Raw genomic sequence first — 17,354 nt, 5'->3', positions numbered from 1 at the left:
ATAAACTTACCATATGAGTTTACCAATGAGAATTACTTCCTAAGTGGTACTATTAACGCCAAGTCTTCAAGTGCTTTTGTAAGCAACTTGTCTTTAATGAATGAGGTAGTTTATATGTATTCATAGATAATAATGAGATGTTTATGCCAAGTGGAGCAGAGAATGCTTATAGTGCAATCTATATTACGATATAATTATCAATGGTGTAAATTTCTTCTCATACCAAAATCTCAAATTTGACAGGATGAAGCATATATAGACTAAACAACAATTCCTTCTTTAAAATTTTGTCTTCTCTGTTCTCCTAAACAAGAAACATTGTATAATGCTAGGGTTACCACTAGTTATAATTCAAGTCTCTTTAAACCACAATGTTTTAAATTTAAACTACTAAGCTTTATATTTAAACCCCTATCCTTTAAATGTAAATCGTTTGTCTAAAAATGTAAATAGCCATTATTTTTCTTGAACAAGTAAAATTGTAAACTCCTAACCTTTAAATTTAAACCACTGTAGTGCACCAAAATTATTTTTTTTTAGATTATTTAAATTTTGTGCTTTATTTGATTTAAATGTTAAGTGTGATGAATTGTTTTATTTAAGTGTTGTTATTATATTTAATTGTTTATTTGATTTATTTGATGGTTTGTTATTTTATTTAATTGTTAGAAATGTTTTGGTTAATTAATTTAATAAGTGATTAAATGTGTAACATGTTATCTTACTATTAGTGTTACATTTTATTTAAGTGTGACAAATGAGGTATTTATGTGAGCTATGGTGGAATGCACTAAGGTGCATGATAGATAGTAATGCACCCTAGTAATTTAGTGTGTGCTAGTGCATGGTAGCATGGTGCACATGTGTAGATTTTTCTACACATTTTAGGTTTCCTTATTTTAGATTTAATGGAGTTATTTATTTTAAAAAAAAAAAGAATAAAAGAAAAGGGAAAGGAGGAGTGGGCGTGTGACCTAGTGGGAATGCAATATATCATTAAAATGGTAAAAAGGATCAAAAATTGAAGACTATAATCATTTGGGGATAGGCTTGATCATGTTTTATTCCTTGTATCTTTTTGAAATAAAGAAAAATCAAGGAAAATAAAAGAGAAATGGAAACTTACCTTAATTTGTTTGGGAGACTTTATGAGAGGATTTGTCATAAAGGGACTAAGAAAGGAGAGAAGAGCCATTGCTCTTGTGTGTGTGTGTGGCTGCCGTGACCTAGAGAGAGAGAGAGAGAGAGAGAGGCGTGTAGAGAGAGAGAGAGAGAGAGAGGAAGAAAGAAAGAAAGGAAGAAGGAAGAAGAAAGTGAAGAGGAACCCCCTAGAGTATGTCTTCTTATTTTCTCTTTGTTTAATCTCTTTATTTGATAATATGATGTTGATTTGTGTTATGTTTTGTGTGTGTTTGGATTCTTCTTTCTCCTCATGGTGGCTTTCCCATAAAACCCTAGGCTTGAACAAGGGTGTGGAGTTTGTGGTATTGATCTTTTGTGTTCTTGATTCTACAATCAAGAGAGGTAATGGTCTTTTCCTTAGCCTTATATTGTTTTTGGTGGTTGTATTTGAGGTTTTGCTAATGGTGTTAATGGTTGATTTTTGGGTAGGAATGATGTATAGGATTTGGATTTTGTGAGAGTATGACTTGTGTTTAAGGGTTGTGATGTTGATTTTGCTATGCATGAAAAATTGTAATAATCTATGAGCACATGTAAGGTGATTTCGGCCTAGGTACACCCAAGGGTGTTCTTGATTTGTTGTGTGATTTACAAAATATTTTATCCATGTTTTAGGACCTTTGATATATGGGTAAGAGAACAAGTGGTAATCTTGATATTTTTTATCATGAAATGTTGTTAGATGCATGTTTTGTTTTGAATGATTAAATTGTGAGATGCATGAAAATAATGATAGAAATATGCTAGGTTAAAATAAGGCACATGTGAACATGGTATAAATTTACTATATGCTATTTTATTGAAAAGGTTTTGTTGGCTTTCATGGAATTGCAACAAATGATTTTAAAAGGATTCATGTGATTATGTTAGTGGAATCATGCATATTATAAGAGCATAATGAGATTATAGGCATGAATGATTTTATGTAATTTTTGAGACAAAAGTTGAGTTTTACAAAGAATTAAGCTTGCTGTTTTTTTTCAAGATAATTGGGTAAAAGTTGATAAAAATATGAGTTGCATGCATAAATAATGTTCTTGATGAATGTGTTAATTTTTATGAAATTAAAAGAGGATTTTAAGTTTCATGTTATGATATTTTACCCAATTAATTTCCTACAGAATTTTTATTGAATTTTGAGAAAAAATGAGTTTATAAAATTGAATATGGTGATTTTAATGATAAAAAAATGGTTGCTGGAATTTTGTAATAAAATGTGAAGAAAGTTTCACTAAAAATGAATTTGATTAATTTTTGGAATAAATTATTTTTCCTAAGTTATGGTAATATTGAAAATTGATATTTTAATGGTATGAATGCATATTTTGATAAATAATGATTTTCTTTATTTTGATTGAGAAAAATATTTAGACTCTATTTATTTGTGATTTTTGAATAAAATAAATAGTGGCTGAAAGTTTGTTTTAAAAAGTTAACAATTGTTATTAAATTGTCACATATGGGTTTTTACCACTTAAAAACTAAGTCTTAAATAAATTAAATCAAAATATAATTTTTTCCACACTTAAAATATATTTTTCACATCATTTTTGTAACACAATAATAAAATATATTTTTCTAAAGAAACATGTTAAAATAGGTATTTTAATTAAACCCAAGCTTGTTGGTTAATTCTTGGTAAATTAATATTTATTTAATGAAAATGTCACATATTTTATTTTGAGCTAAAATAAAATAAAGTTTTGAGAAATTTAATCAACTTAGAAATTTTAAAGAAAACATGTAATATGGCCATTGATTTTCAAACAATAGAAGCAAGAAATGTAGAGTTATCGTTTTTGAAAACATCTTTATTACGCAACGTTCCCACGTATGCATGTTACATGCAAATCAACTTTTACGTCCAAAATCATGATTATTATTCAAATATGTAATTTTTATAAAGCAATCATGTTAGCAAAATGGGTAGAACGAGCATTATTCTTTTTGGCGATAATTGCATGTTTTAGTGTAACTGTATTCATGAGTGCATGGCCCATGCACACATGAGTTGTATGGAAGGGCAAAATAGTAATTTTATGAACCTAAGAAACGTTATTTTGATTATGATATAGGCTCGTTGAAAAGATTGTGAAATTCTTAGCTTGGACCTGAGGTAAGGAAGTTAGATAGATTTTATGTTTCTATGCTATGAATGGTAAGGCTGTTATATGAATGAACTGTTATGCAATTATGAATGCCTTAATGTGATGATATGATTGAATGTGAAATGTGTATGGATGTTAGATACATCAAACAGAATACGATGTTAGATACATCAAACAGATTTCGATGTCAGATACATCGACCGAGTTACTAAGGACATTGAGACGTGACTCCTAGGGCGGACGCGCCGAGGTTATTCAAGGACCAGTGATCTCCTGTTTACCTCATAGGGTGACATGGACAACTAGCGTTCCATGCTCATCATGTATGCTGTATGTTGTGATATGATGATATGTCACATGTATGTTATGATATGTTGATATGTCACGTTTATGTTATGATATGATGATATGTCACATTTATGTTATGATATGCTGATATACTTATGTTATGATATGATGATATGTCACATTTATGTTATGATATGTTGATATGTCACATTTATGCTATGATATGTTGATATGTCACATTTATGTCATGATAAGATGAAATGTTACGATTATGTTATGATAGACCATGATGTTTTAGATGAATGTTAGTGTTTGGTTGTTTGTTGTTTTTCTTACTTGCTTGTACTTCCTTACTGGGCTTTTAGCTCACCCCCTTACTTTCCTTCCAGGTAGCAAATAGGTTTTCTCTATGGCACGCGTGGTGACGTGGGGAGTTCTTCATCATGGGGTGTATGGCGTGGGGCAATCCTATGGACGATAAAACGATCAACGTAGAACGCCAAAAAATTATTATGTTTTGTTTTTAAGAGACTTTTTCCTAAAATTATCAGGGGGACTCTGTTATTTAAATTATTTGGTTTTCTTGAACTTTGCATAAAAACCTACGTTTTATTTTAAACTTATGGCGCCAACTTGCATGATTTTAAATAAGTCCCCTGAGACTTTAGTAATGGACGGTATTCTTTTATAAGCTATGTTGTACGAATGTTTTGTAAGTACTAGTCTAGGGCGTTCTTTACAACCACTTTCCTAGAAATTTAAACAACAATCCAAATGGCATCAAATTTTGAACCACAAGACTAAATGGCATCAAATTTTGAACCACAATGCTAAATGGCATCAAGTTTTGAAAAAGAATTTATAAATTTTTATCCGTTAAGCTCTACTTATAAATCAAGTCTCTTTAAACCACAATGTTTTAAATTTTGAACCACAAGGCTAAATGGATTCAAATTTTGATTCATAATTTATAAATTTATATCCATTAAGTTATATTTATAATCCAAGTATCTTTAAACCACAATGTTTTAAATTTAAACCACTAAGCTTTAACTTTAAAATTAAACCTCTTTTATAAAAATTCAAACCACAGACCATATGGCATCAAATTTTGAACCACATGGCTAAATGGAATCAAATTTTGAACAATAATTTATAAATTTTTATCCATTAAGCTATATTTATAATCCAAGTCTCTTTAAACCACAATGTCTTAAATTTAAACCACTAAGCTTTAAATTTAAACCCCTAGACTTTAAAATTAAACCTCTTTCATGAAAATTTAAACCACAATCCAAATGGCATCAAAATATATCAATTAAGCTCTATTTATAATCCAAGTCTCTTTAAACCACTAAGCATTAAATTTAAACCGATAAGCTTTAAATTTAAACCACTTGCCTAAGAATTTAAACCACAAACCAAATGGCATAAAATTTTGAACCCCTGAGCTAAATGGCATAAAATTTTGAACCCCTAGGCTAAATATCATCAAATTTTGATCCACAATTTATGAATTTTTATCCATTCAGCTCTATTTATAATCCAAGTCGCTTTTACCCTCAATGTTTTAAATTTAAACCACTAATCTTTAAATTTAAGCCACTAAGGTTTAAATTTAAAGCACTTGCCTTAAACTTTAAACCACAAGGCTAAATGGTATCAAATTTTTATCCATTAAGCTCTATTTATAATGCAAGACTCTTTTAACCAACTATCTTTTAAATTTAAACCCCTAAGCTTAAAATTTAAACCCATTGCCTAGAAATTTAAACCGCAAGCCTTAAATGGCTTAACCTATGAACAACTAAACTTAAATGACATCAAAATTTAATCCACAAGGTTTAAGTTTCAATTCTTTAGGCTTAAAACATAAACATAAACATTCTTTGTTTAATCATTACGTTTAAAATTTAAACCCCTATCCTTTAAATTTAAATATATTATTATTAAATTTAAACCTAATTTCTTTATTGGTCAAAAATATAGACCAGAAGTTGTGATTGGAAAAAAAAATTATAAATTATTATTTGTATGAACTGGGCGCCGTGGCCGAAAACAAATAGAGCCGCGGCGCTCAGAGAATTCAAATTGTCATTTGTTCTTACATTCTGCGCGCCGCGGCTTTAGTTTTCAAAGATTCTGTGGGCCGCGACGAGTGAAATGGCATTAAATATTGAATTCAGTTTAAAAAATTTTATCCACTAAGCTATATTTATAATCCAAGACTCTTTAAACCCCTAAGCATTAAATTTAAACTGTTAAGCTTTAAATTTAAACCACTTGCATAAAAGTTTAAACCACAAACCAAATGGCATCAAATTTTGAACCCTTGAGTTAAATGGCATAAAATTTTGAACCACAAGGCTAAATATCATTAAATTTTGATCCACAATTTATAAATTTTTTTCCATTCAGCTCTATTCATAATCAAAGCCTCTTTTACCCTCAATGTTATGAATTTTAAACCATTCAGATTTAAATTTAAACCACTAAGGTTTAAATTTAAACCACTTGCCTACAACTTTAAACCACAATCCAAAAGGCATCAAATTTTGAACCACATGGCTAAATGGAATCAAATTTTGAACCACAACTCTAAATGGAATCAAATTTTAAACCATAATTTATAAATTTTTCTGTTAAGCTCTATTTATAATCCTAGTCCCTTTAGACAACAATGACTTAAATTTTGAACCCCAAGGCTAAATGGCTTCAAATTTTGAACCATAATTTATAAATTTTTAATCATTAAGCTATATTTATAATCCAAGTCTCTTTAAACCACAATGTTTTTAATTTAAACCACTAAGCTTTAAATTTAAACCACTTACCTAAGAGTTTAAACCACAAACCAAATGGCATAAAATTTTAAACCCCTAGGCTAAATGGCATAAAATTTTGAACCCCTAAGCTAAATGGCATCAAATTTTGAACCCCAAGGATAAATATTATAAAATTTTGATCCACAATTTATGAATTTTTATCCATTCAACTCTTTTTATAGTCCAAGTCTCTTTTACGCTCAATGTTTTAAATGTAAACAACTAAGCTTTAAATTTAAACCACTAAAGTTTAAATTTAAACCACTTGCCTTAAACTTTACACCACAAGGCTAAATGGTATCAAATTTTTATCCATTAAGCTCTTCTTATAATCAAACTCTATTTAACCAATTATTTTTAAATTTAAACCACTAAACTTTAATTTTAAAACCCAAACCTTTAAATTTAAACCTAATTTCTTTATTCGTCAAAAATTTTAGACCAGAAGTTGTTAGTGGCAAAAAAAAAAAAAAAAAAATATATTTTATTTTAGGTATGAACTGTGCGCCGCGGCCCACATCAATTAGAGCCGTGGCGCACAGTGACATTAATTGCCATTTTTTGTTACATTCTGAGCGCCACGGCTCTAATGTCTAAAGGTTCTGTGCGCCGCGGTGGGGTAAATGGCACCAAATTTTAATCACGATTTTAAAAATTTTATCCATTAAGCTCTATTTATAATCCAAGATTATTTAAACCACTAAGCTTTAATTTTAAACTGTTTTGCTTTAAATTTAAACCACTTACCTAAGAATGTAAACCACAAACTAAATGGCATCAAATATTGAACCACTAGGCTAAATGGTATCAATTTTTGAACCACAAGGCTAAATAACATCAAATTTTGAATCACAATTTATGAATTTTTAAACATTCAGCTCTATTTATTATCCAAGTCTCTTTTTCCCTCAATGTTTAAAATTTAAACCCCTAAGCTTTAAATGTAAACCACTAAGGTTTAAATTTAAATCACTTGCCTAAAACTTTAAACCACAATCCAAATAGCATCAAATTTTGATCCTCAATGCTAAATGGCATCAAATTTTGAACCACAAGGCTAAATTGAATCAATTTTTTATACATTTAGATCTACTTATAATCCAAGTTTCTTTAAACCAAAGTTTTTTAATTTAAACCACTAAGGTTTAAATGTAAACCATTTTCCTAAAACTTTAAACCACAATGCAAATGACATCAAATTTTGAACCACATGGCTAAATGTAATCAAATTTTGAACCACAAGACTAAATGCCATTAAATTTTTATACATCAAGCTCTATTTATAATCCAACTATCTTTAACCAACTATGTTTTAAATTTAAACCACTTAACTTTAAATTTAAATCACAAGGCTTAAAATTTAAACCTCTTGCCTAGAAATTTAAACTGCAAACCTCAAATGGCTCAAGCTATGAACCAATAAACTTAAATGACATCAAAATTTAATCCACAAGGTTTATGTTTTAATCCTTTAGGCTTAAATCATAAACATACTCTCTTTAATCATTACATTTTAAATTTAAACCCCTATTCTTTAAATTTAAATTTAAACCTAATTTCTTTATTGGTAAAAAAATTAGACAAGAAGTTGTGATTGGCAAAAAAATAAAATAAAATTATATATATTATTAAGGGTACGAACTATGCGCCGCGACCCAAATAAATTAGAGCTACGGCGCACAGTGATTTAAATTGCCATTTTTTTCTTTCATTCTGAGTGCCGCGACTCTATTGTGTAAAGGTACTGTGCGTCGCAGTGAGATAAATGGCATCTAATTTTGAACTCAAAATTAAAAGTTTTTATCCATTAAGCTATTTTTATAATCCAAGTCTCTTTAAACAACTAAGTTTTAAATTTAAACCGTTAAGCTTTAAATTTAAACCACTTGCCTAAGAATTTAAACCACTAAGCTTTAAATTTAAACCACTAAGGTTTAAATGAAAACCACTTTCCTAAAACTTTAAACCACAATGCAAATGGCTTCAAATTTTGAACCACATGGCTAAATGGAATCAAATTTTGAACCACAAGGCTAAATGGTATCAAATTTTTATCCATTAAGCTCTATTTATAATCCAACTCTATTTAACCAACTATGTTTTAAATTTAAACCCCTAAGCTTAAAATTTAAACCCCTAAGCTTTAAATTTAAACACCTTGCCTAGAAATTTAAACCGCAAGCCTTAAATAAATAAGATTAATTGATAAATTTGTCATAATTTCTAGATGATAATCTATCATCTTTTATAACCTTTTTCTGCCAAATTCATCTCTCACTAATATCAATTCCTATTTTTTCATAAATTAAATAGATAATAATATAATAAAAAACAAAATGTACTTTAATAAATGTATAAACATTCTTATCCACAAGTCCACAACGCAACAAATATGTATAACATTGCATCTTTATAGTCTTTAGACTGCAACAGATAACAACAGTTCATGCTTTCATGCATAATGCACTGTACTCAAGGACAATTATCAATCTCAATGATCATGATATGTATGCAATTCACAACTCAATGTTATCCTTCTTTTAGAATTGGTTGGCTTTTACAATTCTTTCTATTATGTCCCAATATTCCGCAATTTCCACACTTGACTGTTCGAACATGCTTGGAAAATTCTCCTGTTGATGGAATTATTTTTTTCTTGGGACGTCCTTGTTTTACTTTGAATTTTGGAGCTTTCATGCTATCTCCTATAATTTCATCTGGGACACTCCAATCAACTTTATCTGGAAGAGGATTAATTGATCCTGCATATGTCTCTTTCAAAACAGAATTTTTATACCAATTTGAGCAAAATTTGTACTTGTCCAAGTACTTGCTTTCAATTGTTGCAATAACATGTGCACATGGAATTCCCTCTAGTTGAAATTCATTACATGTGCACATATGTTTTTCCAAGTCAACAACAAACACTCGATCACCATATGTGACACTAGATTTCATTGCATCAATTGCATCTACCTGTGAAATAATACAATTATTAAGCAATAAATTTAAAAGCCGAACAAAAAGAAAATAAATGTAACTTTAATAACATACCTTCATTCGAAATACCACATCAAGTTTGATCCCCATTTCATCATTCGCCCATTTTGTCACTTCAATAAATTGGTTGATTGCTGCTTCTTTTCTTGTTGAAAACCATCTTTGAAGCACCTCTCTTATAGCTTCTATTAACGACGTTATAGGCAATTCTCTCGCATGCACAATTGCTGCATTTATAGATTCGACAATGTTACTTGTAAGAATGTTATACCTTTTCATTGGAAAGAATGGCCGAACCCATTTTTCTGGTTTTGCTTCCAAAAGATAAGTGGTCATTTCAGGGCTAATTTTCTGTAATTCAGCCATGGCAGAATAATATTCTTGAGCTGAGTACGCTCTTGAAGCAGTTTCAAATATGGCATGCACATGTAATCCCCTAAACTTAGTCCTTAGATTTTGCTTCAAATGATAAAGACAAACTCCATGATATACACCAGGATACACTTGTTCAACTGCATTTTTGATGCTTTTATGCCTGTCAAATACTATGCACAAGTTTTCTCGATCTCCTATTGCTTCTATTAGTCTTGTAAAGAACCATATCCATGCATTGTCATTTTCTGAATCCGCAATTCCAAAGGCGAGCGGAGAAATTTGATTGTTTCCATCTTTAACACAAGCTGCATACAGTGTACCTCCACATTTCGTCTTTAAAAATGTTCCATCTACCACTATAACTGGTCTACATTGCTTCCATCCATCTAATGAAGCCCCAAAAGCAATAAACATGTATTTAAACCTGTAAAATTTAAAGAAAAAAACAACCAATTCCTAGAGATGTAAGATATGGATTGTAAACAGTAAAGCCCTGAATATAGGAATGCAAATCATAAATATTATTCATACCTGTTTTCTTCATCTTTACATACTCTTGTGATAGTTCCTGGGTTGGCCAACTGTAGCATATACAAATATGAAGGTAACAATGCATAACTTTCCTCATTTGACCCTCTAACATCATCAATTGCAAGTGTTTTTGCTCTCCATGCTTTATTGTATGTTACACCTACCCCATGTTCATCTCTCATGTCTCGTATTATTTGCCTTGGTCGATAGGTTGATCCTGGGTCACGAAACTTCTCTTTGAAGTAACTACTGATGACTTTTGCACTTGCTTGTCTATTTTCAAAATTTATGTGATTTAAGGAGCATGTGTGGTGTTTATGGTATTTGATAACTCGAAAGTAGTCTGATACTTTTGAGCTTCTTGCACGTACATACCAACCACAATTTCCATCTATGCATTTTGCCCAAAATGCTTCTGAACATGATTTTTCAATTCTGTACTGAAAGTGTTTCTTGATGGCTATTTTCGCAAGTGTGTGTTTTAGATCAGTCTTATTCTTGAAAACATAATTGAATCTTATGTCTTCAATCTCCATATTTGGCAACACATGCAGAGGTGATTGAGCTTCTTGTCCGTGTTCTGTAATTTTGTTGGATTCTTGTGTTGAGGCGCTCTTCATCTTGCTAGTGCTTGCAGTATTCGTATTGGGGTCTGTGAGAGTCAAACTGTGACTTGTTGCATTGCTTGCTAAAGCAGATGGAATGCTAGCTTCTCTTGGCAAAGAAATGGTTTGGTTTCTCTGTTCTACTTCAACAATGAGAGGACATTTTTTCAACTCTTCCATAGTCCTGTTCAAGTTTAGATAAACTTGTAAATTCTCATCACTTTCTATCTTCATTCCTTTGCTTGTATCCATATTTGCATCAAAAATCAAGTTTGTTGAAATCAATCTTTCATTCAATCTGAGCTCTTTGTATATCTTGTTTACCAATTCCACGTACTTGATATCCTTTTCCACCATCAATATTTTCACTTCATGATCAATATATTTGTTGTTTGCATTCCATCTTCCGTTAAAAACTACAAATAACATTATCTTATCCATTTCCTGCAATAAAAAATAACACAACAATGAGAGCTTATTCCTTTATCTTGGATAGAAATTAAAAAAAAAATCAATTCAATATACTTTTTGCCTTAACTTCACTCAACTCAAGGCAAACACAATTTTTGCAAAACTAAGTGTCAATAATATTTGTGACTCAATAAGAAGAATCGAAGTAATGCAAAAGATGTTTATCATGAAGATGAAGATAATAATGTTATTTTACAACAAAATTTAAACCTCAAACATTCAATGGCTAAAAATTTAAACTAATACTTTCATAATTTACAACATTGTTCTTAAAATTAGGATTCAATCTGCTGAACAACAAAGACATATTTTGAGGATGCTGGAAAAATCTTTGGCAAGAGAAATGGATCTGGAAAAGAAAATGACAGAATTAAGACAAGTTGAAGAAGTGCTAAAGCAAAAGCTGGTCTCATCAGAACAAGAAGTATACTGCATGGGAGATGAAACAGAAGATGTTCGGGAAAGATTGTTTGTGGCGGATAATATGGCTGTGGTTTCAGTGGGAATTTCAAAAGAGCTGTTGGGTCAATTGCAGACACTCCAGCTAAGTTTGAAAAGTTCAGCTACTCGGCTAAGATCAAAGCTGGAAAGCAGCAATGCAAAATTTAATGACTTGCTTGTTGCATAGACAAACGAACTAAAATCCAATTTGAGAGATGCTGAAGATAAAATAATTCTTGCCAATCATAAAGCCTTTTCTTTGGGTGAAAAGGTCAGATTGCTTGATAAAGAGCTGAAAGAATCTGAGTTTCTGCTGCTGAATGCAAAGTATTCTTTAGATGGGAGTCAGGAAGAGCTTAATGCTCTATGTTGCATAATCAATGAAGTACCATCTTGCACTTCTATAAGACCAAGAAAATCACTAGCAAAAATTATATATATTGTGTAGTTAGGAAACAAAGAAAATCGCTAAAACTCACTTACTCATGACGTATCCATAAAAGGAATTAAGAATGCACTTTCGAGTGAGTTGTAAAGAATCATATAATAGTTTTTAGTTACCATTATTATTACATATAATAAAAATAGTTTATGATCTTCCAAAAGTAAATAGATGTTATTCTTTGCATAAGATTTTTTGTTATGTGATAGATCTTTCTTAGGTAATAACAATTATATCTTAGTTTCCAAATCCAATAATGAAATTTCTCAAGAACAACTTTATTAATAACAATGAAAGATTTACAAATGAGCATATGAGAGGCTCAAACTCTCGTACCACAGCCTTTCAAGAGAGCTGATATCTCCACCAAAGTTTAAATTATAAATCAAGTATATTTAAACCCTTAGTTTTGAAATTTAAACCACTAAGCTTTAAATTTAAACCACAAGGCTTAAAATTTAAACTACTTGCCTTAAAATTTAAACCGCAAGTCTTAAATAACTTAAAATATGAACCACTAAACTTAAATGACATCAAAATTTAATCCACAAGGTTTAAGTTTTATTCATTTAGGCTTAAATCATAAACATACTCTCTTTTAATCTATATAATGTAATGTGTGAATCTAATATAAAATCTTTATAATTTTAAACCAAATGTCTTAAAATATAAACCACTATTTACAAATCTGAACCACAAGGCTTAAATGACATCATATTTAAACCACAATTTATAAATTTTTATCCATTTAAGCTTAAATTATAAATCAAGTATCTTTAAACCCCTAGGTTTGAAATTTAAACCACTAATCTTTAAATTTAAACCACAAGGCTTAAAATTTAAACCACTTGTGTTAAAATTTAAACCGCAAGCCTTAAATGGCTTAGATCAAATGTTTCATGGCATTTGTTTGGTCAATTGCAGACACTCCAACTAAGTTTGAAAAGTTCAGCTACTCGGCTAAAATCAAAGCTTGAAGGTTCCAAGAAAGAATTGAAGGCTAAAGAAAATTCTTTGAGCAAACTGGAAAGGAGCAATGCAAAATTTAATGACTTGCTTGTTGCATAGATAAACATACTAAAATCAAAATTGAGAGATGCTGAAGATAAAATAATTCTTGCCAATTAAAAAGCCTTTACTTTGGGTGAAAAGGTCAGATTGCTTAATAAAGAGCTGAAAGAATCTGAGTTTCTGCTGCTGATTGCAAAGTATTCTGCAGATGGTAGTCAGGAAGAGCTTAATGCTATATGTTGCATAATCAATGAAATGGAAAATGTAATTGCAGATTCTGAAGTGAGGATATGTAAAGCAAAAAGTAGGGCTGAAAATGCTGAAACCAAGTGTCCAATATGGAGATTAATGAAGAGCTGGGCCTTCTTAAGAGTGGTGCTCATGCCTCTGACAAGGTTGATTTCCTTGAGAGGCAGTTAAGAGAGTTTGATGTTCAGCTACAATGTGCAATAACATATGCCAAAGCTAGTCAAGACAAACAAATCCTTCTGTATTCTACAATAGCTGAGCAGTGAGGGCAGAGAAGCCAGACAAAGGAGTTTTCATTGGAGGGGCGGGAGATTCTACCACTGGAGCATTACTGTGAGAAGTGTCGGAAGGCATTGAAAAATCAAGAAAGTAAAAGAAACAAGGGAAAGCTGAAGAAGAGGATTGATGTTTTTGGCTGATAACATTTAAAGAATAGAAAGTGTTTGATAAAAGCTCTGATCAAGTAATGGATTGAGCTACTGAGCTTTGTATTTATAGTGTTTCAGTAATACACCAAAACAATATTTTAACAGTTGTATCCAAACCCAGTTGTTCATTTAGGTAAACAGTTACATAAAAACAAACTCTAAATTAATTTAACAAAACCTTAGTATAATATCTAACATAATCATGCCAATCAACGAAAGCTTTCATTGAGTTCAAGCTACAGACCTTCAACTTTAATGTCAGGATAAAATCTAATTCCTTGTTTAAGCTGGCAGCAGGTGGTTGTTTACTTAGATCAAGACCTGCTCTCTCAAGTAAAAACTTACAGAAAATATAAAATCAATTAAATCAACAATTTTGGACAAAAAGGTACAAGAATAATGATCCTAGAAATGGCCAGCACACATGTCAAACATCAGACAGGTTTAAGAATTTATTCCAGTATAATTAATTCCAAATCAAAGAGCCAAATGTAGCATTAAAATAAAAACATATAAATCCAAAAATCATATAAACAAAGATCAACAAACTCTTTTTTATACCATAAATTTATAGTTTACATAGAGGCATTTTATCAAACTCCTAGCACTATAAATTTATGAAAATGAAGAAAAACTCTCCATGATAATGATAATGATCCTAGTGGCAGTTTTTTTGCAATAACATATTCACAGTTTTATTGAGTAATTTTAACAAACACTTAGAAGGCATTTTAAATTATGTATAATATGGAATATTCAATTTTATTTAACTTCACTAAATTTTTATACACACATGAATGTTCATTTATATGTATGATTGCAACAAACACATACAGTTAAAAAAAAAAAAAATTGAGGAGGGAGGAAGAGAGAAATTTAGTCTCAAAAGAAAGAAAAACTCACCAAGCAGATTTGAGTGGCTGGGGCAGAGGAATAGAAGTGAAAAATTGATGAACAACAGTGCAGTGGAGATGGTGGTGGAAAATCGATGGGAGAAGGAGAAATCGATGGTGGTGGAAAATCGATGGGAGAAGGAGAAATCGATGGTGGTGGAGAAATTGATGGGAGAGGGAGAAATCAATGGTGGTGGAAAAATCGATCGGAGAGGAAGAAATCGATTGAGGAAGAGCTATAACTATAAAACCGGTATGTGTATTTGAGTAAGGGTAATATAGGAATTACAGCTATAAAACCGGGTATATTTAGTTAAGACATTATTGCTGGGTATATTTAGTTAAGGATGTCTAAAACGGGTAAATATGAAAAAGACCCAATATGCATCTTGCAGTTTTTCTAGAAAAGATGTTTTTTCGAAGAGAATATTACATCAAAAATGGGATTTTTTCATAAATTTTGAAAAATATGGTAATTTTTTAAAGTTTTTTATGTCATATTTTTTTGTTTACATTTTTATGGGAATTTTTTTCCATATATTTGTATACCATATTTTAAAAATAAATTGAAAAATACTCACTTTTAAGACTAGTTAATCAAAATTAGCTAATAAATATATTTAGTTTAATAGTACCCAGATTTATAACCACATTTCCTACGGCACTCTTACTCAAAAACCCTACTCACCCTCACGTAAATCTCTGTCATTAATTTCTCGATTTTCTCTTTTATTTATCGTTCAATGTCAGCTTCACTAGCTTGATATAATTTCAATTCAAAGAAAAATAAATATGTAAATAATATTTGGCTGAGTTTATATACATACATATGTCATTAAAATTTCAACAATTCATATTGTAATATTTTTCTTAACTAAAATCAACAGAACCCTCTCTATGTATCTATAAAAATAACTATTTTTTTAACTTATATATAATGAATAGGTACTATTAATTATTTGAAAAGTGCAATGCAAAGAATCGTACCGCAATGATCGAATAGTTATGGAATGAAAAACAAAAATGAATGATTGTTTTGATGAAATATTAGTCAAATAGTGCTGCATGTATTTTAGAAGAGTAAAATCTCAATTTTTAAGGATCTTATTTTCTTTTTGTTTGGATATTCAAACAAATAATTGAGAATTTCGTATTATAAAATTTAGAACAATTATAAATATATTAAAAGGTAGAGTATCTTACAAAATTTTAAGAAACTATTTTTTCCATCTATTTTACCACTTTTGGCGCTTTTATAGTGATTTCAAAAGAAACGTGGTCTACATTTTAAAGGGTTCTGGTTTAAATTTTAGAGGGATTTTAAGGGGTTATGGTTAAGATTTTAAAGGATTTGTGGTTTATATGTTAAAGGGTTGTGGTTTTAATTTTAAATGGTTGTGGTTGACATTTTAAAGAGACATGGTTTAAACTTTAACCTAGTGGTTTATATTTTAAAGTGAGGTAGTATAAATTTAAAGCTGAGTGGTTAAAATTTCAAACATAGGGGTTTAAAAATATTTGATTTATAAGTTAAGCTTAAATAGATAAAAATTTATAAATTGTGGTTTAACTTTCATGCCATTTAAGCCTTGTGGTTCAAATTTATAAATTGTGATTTAAATTTTAAGCCATTTGGTTAAAAATTATAAAGATTTTGTATGAGATTAACACATTACATTATATACGTTAACAGAGAGTATGTTTATGATTTAAGCCTAAAGGATAAAACTTAAACCATGTGGATTAAATTTTAATATCATTTAAGTTTAGTGGTTCATATTTTAAGCCATTTAAGACTTGTGGTTTAAATTTTAAGGCAAGCGGTTTAAATTTTAAGCCTTTTGGTTTAAATTTAAAGTTTAGTGGTTCAAATTTCAAACCAAAGGGTTTAAACATACTTAATTTATAATTTAAGCTTAAATTGATAAAAATTTATAAATTGTGGTTTAAATTTGATGCAATTTAAGCCTTGTGGTTCAAATTTATAAATTATGGTTTAAATTTTAAGACATTTGGTTTAAAATTATAAACATTTTGTATTAGATTAACACATTACATTATATAGATTAAAATATAGTATGTTTATGATTTAAGCCAAAATGATTAAAACATAAACCATGTGGATTTAATTTTGATGCAATTTAAGTTTAGTGGTTCATATTTTAGGCCATTTAAGGCTTGCGGTTTAAATTTTAAGGCAAGTGGTTTAAATTTTAAGCCTTGTGGTTCAAAATTAAAGCTTAGTGGTTTAAATTTCAAACCTAGGGGTTTAAAGATACTTGATTTATAATTTAAGCATAAATGTATAAAAAATTAAAAATTATAGTTTAAATTTGATGCCATTTAAGCCTTCTAGTTCAAATTTATAAATAGTGGTTTAAATTTTAAGCCATTTGGTTTAAAATTATAAAGATTTTGTATTAGATTCACACATTACATTATATAGATTAAAAGATAGTATGTTTATGATTTAAGCCTAAATGATTAAAACCTAAACCTTGTGGA

At 29.8% G+C, this 17,354-nt stretch overlaps 2 protein-coding genes across 2 annotated transcripts; one reads left to right on the top strand and one right to left on the bottom strand.

Annotated features, from left to right (window-relative positions):
- Positions 1-8,767: 8,767 nt before the first annotated feature.
- On the bottom strand, positions 8,768-11,355 carry LOC133832203 (uncharacterized). Its single transcript, XM_062262577.1, has 4 exons — positions 10,310-11,355; positions 9,458-10,202; positions 9,080-9,379; positions 8,768-8,827 (listed from the first exon to the last, which is right to left on the bottom strand). Exons 1-4 carry the CDS (start codon positions 11,353-11,355, stop codon positions 8,768-8,770), a joined length of 2,151 nt encoding a protein of 716 aa, XP_062118561.1.
- Positions 11,356-11,728: 373 nt separating this feature from the next.
- On the top strand, positions 11,729-13,699 carry LOC133832202 (uncharacterized). Its single transcript, XM_062262576.1, has 4 exons — positions 11,729-12,004; positions 12,098-12,211; positions 13,193-13,327; positions 13,421-13,699. Exons 1-4 carry the CDS (start codon positions 11,729-11,731, stop codon positions 13,697-13,699), a joined length of 804 nt encoding a protein of 267 aa, XP_062118560.1.
- The last annotated feature ends 3,655 nt before the right edge of the window (positions 13,700-17,354 follow it).

This window comes from Humulus lupulus, chromosome 4, assembly GCF_963169125.1.
Source record: "Humulus lupulus chromosome 4, drHumLupu1.1, whole genome shotgun sequence".
In the NCBI taxonomy this organism is placed as follows: Eukaryota; Viridiplantae; Streptophyta; class Magnoliopsida; order Rosales; family Cannabaceae; genus Humulus; species Humulus lupulus.
This window is presented reverse-complemented; position numbering and strand designations above follow the sequence as displayed.